The sequence below is a fragment of the Grammomys surdaster genome, unplaced genomic scaffold (assembly GCF_004785775.1).
Source record: "Grammomys surdaster isolate TR1022 unplaced genomic scaffold, NIH_TR_1.0 166, whole genome shotgun sequence".
NCBI lineage: Eukaryota > Metazoa > Chordata > Mammalia > Rodentia > Muridae > Grammomys > Grammomys surdaster.
Genome location: NW_021604614.1, coordinates 1,496,934 through 1,506,037, shown reverse-complemented (window position 1 = coordinate 1,506,037; position 9,104 = coordinate 1,496,934). Strand labels below are relative to the sequence as shown.

Sequence of the window (9,104 nt, the reverse complement as noted above, 5' to 3'; positions counted from 1 at the left end):
CCACGCCCCCAGCCCCTCACTGGGGGATTCTAAGTAGGCTTTCTGGTATTGTCTTATGAAATTGTTGAGAAGACTAGTTAGGCTAATGGCATATCACGTATTTCCCCCCATGCACAGTGCTTTGCCTACATTTGGTACTTTGTGGATGTTCTTAGCCTTGGGAGTGTTGGAATTACTGGCCTATACCATCATGTTCTGGTTGTTATGTGATATTGGGGATGGAACCACCCAGGGCTTCATGTATTCTAAGCAAGCACTCTAACTGACTTACCTCCCTGCCCTGCTTCCCTAGTGTCCTGGGTGAAGAAGCTGAAGTCCACAGAGGTCTAGTGCCTTCTGCAGAGATACCTAGGACTGAATTTCCTCAGGGACCCTGGAGTTCTTACATGAGATACTCACATGACCCCTGCCTTGGGACAGATGCTGCCGTTGGCCAATTGGTAGCTAACCACTCGGTTTTCTGGAATTTTCTTGGAAATAAAGGATATGCAGCAAGATGAGGGGATGGTTACAGAGTCTAAAAGGAAAGAGAAGAGCCATGTCAGCGTCCAGCCTGCCGTAGTCTCGCTCTTAGCTGCAGACACAGAGCCTGTTATACTCCAGGCCACTTGGTGCCTCCCCCAGCCCCAGGCTTCTTGGTTCCCTCACCCTCCCCTATGCCAAACCAACCATGACCTTAGAAGCTTTTGCTACCAGCCACCCCACTCTGGCCCAGAAGTCTCACCGGTGGGGCAGATGCAGCACATGTAGGTTACCAGGAGAAAAAGGCTGGCAACAATCATGGTGGAGTCCGCCATGTCCTGTAGGTCAGGCACAGCTCAGAGCTCAAAGGTGGGGTGCAGGAAAGAGAGCCTGGAGATAAGAAGATGTTTCCTTCAAGACACCCAATCTCCCTCCCACTGGCCTTTATATGGACGGCTCAGGACACAGAGGCTCTGGTGTCCCTCCCGCCCTCTACCCCCACGGACTTCCTCGAAAATCGTTGAGCATTCTGTGGTCTGAAAAATGGGGAAGTTGTTGTCCATTTCTTGTCCAGCTGAGTCGGCGATTATTTGGGGCTCTGGTGTGAGAGTGAGCCGGGGGAGGGCTGTCATTCTGCCTGGCTCACAGCCAAGGGAAAATCTTTTGGATGGCCTGGCTCTGCGCTTCCTGTGTGGGATCCTGGGTAAGTTACTTGGTTCTCTGAGCCTAGGGTCTTGTAGACCCATGATGAGTAGAGTCCTCCGTCTGCCTGCCTTCTGTCCACCCATCTGTCCACCCATTCATCCATTGATCTACCTGTCTGTCTATCCATTCATCCATCTATCCATCTACCTACCTGTCCATCCATCCACTCATCTATTGATCTGTTTATCCATCCATCCATGTGACGATCTGCCTGTACATACATTCATCCATCCATTGATTCACCTGTTCATCCATCTCTGCATGCATCCATCCATTGACCTGTGTGTCCATCCATCCACTGATCTACCTGTCTATACATACATAATATATTCATTCATTCATCTATACATACATCTACCTGCCCACCCATCTATCCATCTACCTACCTGTCCATCCACTTTTTTACCCATTCATCCATTGACCTGTGTATCCATCTATCCATCGATCTACCTATCCATACACACATACACACATACATACATACATACATACATACATGCACACATACATACATACATGCACACATACATACACACATCTACCTATTCACCCATCTATCCATCCATCATTCATCCATTGATCCATCCATCCATCTAAAGGGGACTGAGAGGCACAAAAGCAGGCTCTCTGAGATGGCAGCTTGTTCCCAGAAGACACTGGGATAAGAAACAGTAAGAAGACACAGGGACAGGTATCTAAACAGGACCAGATGAGGAGAGAGGAGGACCCTGGGACCCTATAAAATACCCAAGACTGCATCTATTTAAGGACTTTGAACTTAGGGCTCTTTGCACCCTGAAAGGATAAAATGGTTATTCTTTCTTTCTTTTTTTCTTTCTTTCTTCCTTCCTTCCTTCCTTCCTTCCTTCCTTCCTTTCTTTCTTTCTCTGTGGCTTGACTTTCTGTGGGTCCCAGAAGTTCAATTCTTTGTCCATGTGGGTAACCAAACTTAGCAATCCTCTGGACAACACTAGTGCCTCCATGACTGGTCCCTGTGTCATCCATCCGTGTACTTATCCATCCTTTCACCTACAGATCCATCAATCCATCCATCGACCCATTATAGATCCATCATCCATCCATCAAACTTGTATTAAGCATGTGTGATGTCGGCACAGGTATATAGTGATATATGTTTTATTTCTGAGCCTATCAAGTCCCCAGTCCTGTGCCCAGTCTTTTTAGAATAAATAAGAAGTTGATCAGCTTTGAGACAATGTCCCCTGGGCCAGAGATCTCAGAGATTGGTACCCAGAGTGACCAGAGCTAGGATGGGAGCACCAAGACCTCAGGTGGTTGAGCCCAGAAGGCAAGATGGACATCAAGGTATCCAGATACACTCAGACTCATTGCTTGCCCTCTCATCTCTCTCCTTGGTCCTTCCTTTTTGTTGTTTAAGACAGTATCTCATGCAGCCCAAGATGACCTTGAGCTCCCGATGCTTCTGCCTCCCCTCCTCAGTACTTGAACTACAGGGCTCCACCAGCACGCCTTGTTTTATTCCATTCTGGGACCAAACCCATGACTTCATGCATGTTAGGCAAGTCCCAACTCTCCTAACTGAGCCATACCCTCAGGGATGCCAAACGCCATCACTGCACTGCCTTTCACTAGAGAGTGAAAGACTCAGTGCTTCCTTGCCTTCACACCTACCTCCTCAGCCTCTGTGTCCACCTCAGCCAGCAGGGAGAAACCTGGCAAGATGAATGAGAAAAGTCACAGAAATACCCATCATGCACTCAGGGCCGTGTGTGTGTGTGTGTGTGTGTGTGTGTGTGTGCATATATGTGAGAGAGTGTGTGTGTATGTTTGTGAATGTGCATATGTGTGTGTAAGAGAGAGACAAGAGAAAGTGTGTGTGTGTGAGAGAGAGAAAGAGTATGTGTGAGAGTGTGTGTGAGAGAGTGTGATGTGTGTGCATGTGTTCATGAGTGTGCATATATGTGAGAGTGTGTGTGTATGTATGTAAAAGAGAGAGAAGAGAGAAAGTGTGTGTGAAGGAGAGAGAAAGAAAGTGTGTGTGTTGAGTCAGGCAGTGGTGGCACACCCCTTAATCCCAGCACTTGGGAGGCAGAGACAGGCGAATTTCTGAGTTCAAGGCCAGCCTGGTCTACAGAGTGAGTTCCAGGACAGCCAGGGCTACACAGAGAAACTCTGTCTCAAAAAACAAAAACCAAAACCAGAAAGTATGTGTGTAAGAGAGGGAAGAGAGAAAGAGTGTGTGTGAGTGTGTGTGTGAGAGAGTGTGATGTGTGTATGTGTCTGTGTTCATGAGTGTGCATCTGTGTAAGAATGTCTGCTTGTGTGTGTCTGTAAGAGAAAGAGAAAGTGTGTAAGAGAGAAAGAAAGTGTGTGAGTGTGTGTGAGAGAGAAGAGAAAAGTGTGTTGTGAGTGTGTGTGTGAGAGTGTGATGTGTATACATGTGTGTGTTCATGAGTGTGCATATGTGTGAAAGAATATGCGTGAGTGTGTGTGTGTGTGTGTAAGAGAGAAGGGAGAAAGACTTGTGGAAGAGAGAAGAGAGTGTGTGAGAGAGAAAGAGAACACACACACATTGTATGTAGGTACTTGGGGAGGCCACAGAAGGGCGTTAGACCTCATGGAACTAGAATTATAACCAGAAGTGGAGTCATAGGCAGATCCACTTGATATGAGTGCTGGAAAGTGAACTTGGGTCTTCTGGAGGAGCCCCAAGCCCTGATGCTGCTGAACCATTTCTCCAGTCTTGGCTTTAAAATACTTCCTGTTTCAGTGTGTCTGGTTTTATGTGAAGGTCCTTTTTCTACCTGGACTTGAGCTTTGTACAGGAGATAAGAATGGATCGATTTGCATTCTTCTACATGCTGACCTACAGTTGAACTGAAAGAGGAATTTTAAGTTAGTTAAATAGTATAACAGGAATACAAATAGTTAAAATTGCAGGTCAGCTAGCTTGCTACCCAAGGCCGTTACAGGGGATGCAGAACAGAGAAACAAAGGTCAATTGAGTGTTCTGGGAATCTGTTCCCGTGGTATCTGACTTAGCCTCCTCTGGAGAAACTCCCACCAGAGGTCCCAAGGACTTACGAATTAAATTCAGCCAGATGGTCTGTTGGCTCAGATAAGCATTCACACTGGGTCCCAAGGCCACAGGGACCAGAGACTATTCTCGTGAGATTTGTCAAACCTCTGCCTGAGATCTGCTTACACACATTACAGACATTTGAAATAACCAATTGTGTGTGATTACCCACAACCCTCTCCCTCCCCTCAGCCTTTGTCTATAAAAACCCTAAGCTATTAGGTCTCAGGGTCGATTCCTCTGTCTCCTATGTGAGACACGTATCAACCCGAAGCTTCGATAAATAAAGACCTGACTCATGTTATTGTAGCAAGAGGTCTCTAGAGTGTCTTTGGGGCTGCGTCCTTCCTGGGTCCCCCCACCCCAGGGGTCTTTCAGAACCAGCACCATTTGTTGAAAATGTTGTCCTTTTCTGGACGATTTTAGCTCCTTTGTCAAAGATCAAGTTACCATAGGTGTGTGGGTTCATTTCTGGAGAGAAGGTGGGGAAGACCCTCAAATACCTAGGCATAGGGGAAAAGTTCCTGAACAGAATACCAATGGCTTATGCTCTAAGATCAAGAATTGACAAATGGGACCTCATAAAATTGCAAAGCTTCTGTAAGGCAAAGGACACTGTCAATAGGACAAAATGGCAGCCAGTAGATCCTACATCCGATAGAGGGCTAATATCCAATATATACAAAGAACTCGAGAAATTAAACTTCAGACAACAAAATAACCCTATTAAAAATGGGGTACAGAGCTAAACAAAGAATTCTCAACTGAGGAAACTCTAATGGCCTAGAAGCACCTAAAGAAATGTTCAGCATCCTTAGTCATCAGGGAAATGCAAACCAAAACAACCCTGAGATTCCACCTCACATCAGTCAGAATGGCCAAGATCAAAAACTCAGGTGATAGTAGATGCTGGAGAGGATGTGGAGAAAGAGGAACACTCCTCCATTGTTGGTGGGACTGCAAGCTGGTGCAACAACTCTGGAAATCAGTCTGGCGGTTCCTCAGAAAATTGGACATAGCATTACCTGAGGACCAAGCTATACCACTCCTGGGCATATGCCCAGAAGATGCTCCAACATATAACAAGGACATATGCTCCACTATGTTCATAGCAGCCTTATTTATAATAGCCAGAAGCTGGAAAGAACCCAGTTGTCTTTCAACAGAGGAATGGATACAGAAAATGTGGTACATTTACACAATGGAATATTACTCAGCTATTAAAAACAATGAATTTGAGAAATTCTTTGGCAAATGAATGGAACTAGAAAATACCATCCTGAGTGAGGTAACCCAATCACAAAAGAACACACATGGTATGCATTCACTGATAATTGGATATTAGCCCAAAAGCTCGCAATATCCAAGATACAACTCACAGACCACATAAAGCTTATGAACAAGAACAAGGAAGACCAAAGTGTGGGTGCTTTGGCCCTTCTTAGAAGGAGTAACAAAATACTCATGGGAGCAAATGTGGAGACAAAGCGTGGGACAGAAACTGAAGGAGGGGCCGTCCAGAGACTGTTCCACCTGGGTATCCATTCCTTGTGCACTCTACCAAAGGTAGACACTGATGTGGATGTCGGGAAGTGCATGCTCACAGGAGCCTGATATAGCTGTCTCCTTAGAGGTCTGCCAGAGTCTGACATATTCAGAGGCAGATGCTCACAGCTAACATTGAACTGATCATGGGGTTCCCAATGGAGGAGTGAGAGAGAAGGCTGAAGGAGCCGACCAACCAGAGCTCCCAGGGTCTAAACCCCCAGCCTGGGAGCACATAGGGAGGGACTCATGGCTCCAGCTGTATATGTATAGGAGGATGACAGTGTCAGGCACAGGTGAGTGAGGAAGTCCTTGGTCCAGTGAAGGCTGGACGCCCCAGTGTGGGGGAAATTGTGGGTGGGGAGGTGGGAGTGGGTGGGTGGGTGGAGGCACATCCTCATAGAAGCAGGAGGAGGGGGGATGGGATGGGGTTCCTGGGTGGGGGGGGAATGGGGAAAGGGGATAACATCTAAAATGTAAATAAAATATCCAATAAAAAAAAGAAAAATATTTCACGTTTACTTAGTGATTTAGTTAAGTGTGTGTGTATGTACATGCATGCAAGTGCAAGTGACATTGGAGACCTGAAGAGAGCATCAGATTGCCTGGAGATGGAGTTCTAGGCAGTTGTGAACTGTCCAGCTCGGAGACTTGGAACTGAACTAGAGTCCCCTGCAAGAACAGTAGACACTCCTCACAGCTGAACCATCTCTCCAGTCTCAGGGCACCTTTTTGAGACAGGGTTTCTCACAGCTCCTGGAGGTCACTGGTTTGGCTACACTGGTTGGCCAAGGAACTTTGGGGATCACCCTGTCTGTTCCAGCTCTGGGGTTATAAACTTGCATTGCTAAAACCCGGCTTAAAAATTAGATTGATTGGTTATGCATGTGTTGGGGGACGGGGAGGGGAGGGAACCTGTGTGCTGTAACGCACATGAGGAGGTCAGAGGATAAGTCTGTGGGACCCAGTTCTGGCTTTCTGCCTTGGCCGGGGTTGGGGGGCGGGGGCCACGGGGACGCAAATCTTAAAGCTTGGACACGTGCTCACTTGCTGTGCTATCTCCCCCCTCCTCCAAATAATTCCATTTTCTAGTGTCCGCCCCAGCCTTTGCTGCTTAGCAATTCGGAGGGGAAGCCCATTGTCATTATGGGTCCTGACACGTGGTAGGAAGAGGAAGTGGGAAATCAGGGATGTCTGGGGAGAGAAGGGCAGGGCAGAGCAGGGCAGGGCAGGGCAGGGCTGCTCAGGACCTAATGTTGTAACTCGAGTGGGTTGGCAGAAGGTCATTAGTGGGAGGCCTTGCCGTGGATGGTGCATCCCCGATTACTAACACCTTGAGGGGGTTTTCCAAGGCCTTAAGATGCCACAACCCCACCCCGTTTATAGTCGATCTAGGGGAGTAGGTGGGGGGTCCCAACCATGGTGGTTGTTATGTTTTTGAATGTATATGTGTGTGTGATGTGCAAATGTGAACATTTGTACCTATGTGCACATGCGTGTTGTGCACAGGTACACGCATGCATGCATGCCTATGGCGGCCAGAGGTTGACAGTATCTTCTTCAATAGATCCCTGGCGGCAGGATTCCTCACTGTACCCACAACTACCTGGTTCGTTCAACTACTCTCACTGGCCAACTTGCCTCAGAGATCCCCTGTGTTCATTTCCCAAGCACTGGGCTTGTAGATGGGCCACTCTCCACACACAGCATTCATGTGGGTGCAAGGGATTTGAACTCAGGTTCTCAGGCTTGCTTGCACATGCATCAGTGATGCGTTGATGGCTCCTACATCCATCGTTACAAGGGGGAAATGGAATCTTCTGCAGGGAGATGAACAAAGACATTATCATCCGGTGAGTAACCCTGACTCCCCTGATGGGAATCTGTGTCCTTTCTCTCGAAGGGCTGGGATGTGACGGGCAGAGGAGGAAGGTTTAAAGGGAGAATGAGGAGTGGGGCCTGGTGGCACACGCCTGTAATCCTAACCTTGGGAAGCTGACTCGGTGAGGGTGAAAGTTCAGGGCTAGACTGGGCTATACGGAGGGCCATAGTTCGGCCTGAGCTGTTTAATGAAACATCTCAAGGAAGTGAGTAGGAGGAGGGGAGAGAGGGAAGAAGAGAGAGAAGGAAAGAGAGGAAGTGAGGGAAGGGGAAGAGAGAGAAGGGAGGGGAGGGGAGAGAAGGTCTGGAAGCCTGTGTGACAAGGACCCAGAGACTGAGGCAGGCGGAACTTGACCTCAGGCTCACCCCTGCTATAGAACAGTTGGCAGTGGAGGTTCTAAGAAAGACAAGATAGAAAGATGCAGCATCAGGAAGGCAACAGGTCCCGGGAGAAGCTTCTAGAAGGAGGATGAAGGAATAGCCGGAGCCTCTCAGACCTGTAGGACCCCGGGGCCAGCTCAGACTCCCTACCTCTGTGGGCCTGGATGTGACTCGGTGTGAAATGCTACACCACACAAAAGAATAGACACCGTCTCATACCCAAAATAGGCCTTGTTCTCTCAGCTAAACCAGATGCTTATTTTTAATTAAATTCTTAAATTTATTTCATTTATTTTGCTTTATGTTGGTTTTTTTTTTTTTGGTTTCTTTTCTCTTTTTTTCCTAGTATAATTCTTGAAATGTCAGCTGTATTGTTGGAAGTTTTAAAGATTTGTTTACTGGCCGGGCGGTGGTGGCGCACGCCTTTAATCCCAGCACTTGGGAGGCAGAGGCAGGAGGATTTCTGAGTTCGAGGCCAGCCTGGTCTACAGAGTGAGTTCCAGGACAGCCCAGGCTACACAGAGAAACCCTGTCTCGAAAAACCAAAAAAAACAAAAAACAAAAAAAAAAAAGATTTGTTTACTATTATTGTGTGTGTGTGTGTGTGTGTGTACATGTACTTTCATGTACCATAGAAAATGTGTGGAGATCAGAGGGCAACTTTAGGGTTGCAGGTGTGTGTCACCACACTCTGCTTAAGGTGACAGTTTACACAGAAGATTCTAGATTTCTCTAAGGTCAGATGTGAGTTGAACCAGGCCTGTTAGCATAGACGTCACCCAGCTAAGGCTGAGGCAGGAGAACCACAGGTTCCAGGCCAAATAGGCCTACATAATGAGTTCAAGGCCAGCCTGGGCAACTGAATGTGACCCTGCCTTGGAATAAAATGAGAAAAGAGGATTGGGATATACCTCAATCACAGAACATCTGCCTAGAGTCCTCTAATGAGGGGCTGTGGGCGTAGCTCAGTGGTAGAGCCCCTGCCTAGAATCCTCAGTGAGGGGCTGAGGGTGTGGCTCAGGGGTAGAGCCCCTGCCTAGAATCCCCCAGGGAGGGGCTGGGGGCGTGG

General features: G+C 47.6%; 1 protein-coding gene across 2 annotated transcripts in view; it reads right to left on the bottom strand.

Moving 5' to 3' along the window:
* Ccl24 (C-C motif chemokine ligand 24) overlaps nt 1–909 on the bottom strand; it is a 3,241-nt gene extending 2,332 nt beyond the window's left edge. For both annotated transcript variants that reach the window (XM_028766250.1, XM_028766249.1), the window contains exons 1-2: nt 725–909; nt 400–517 (exon numbers count right to left, since the gene is read on the bottom strand). In XM_028766250.1, coding sequence (XP_028622083.1) covers nt 400–517; nt 725–797 — 191 coding nt within the window. In that variant the 5' untranslated portion in view covers nt 798–909. The remainder of the gene's footprint in view (nt 1–399; nt 518–724) is intronic.
* Nucleotides 910–9,104: the final 8,195 nt, after the last annotated feature.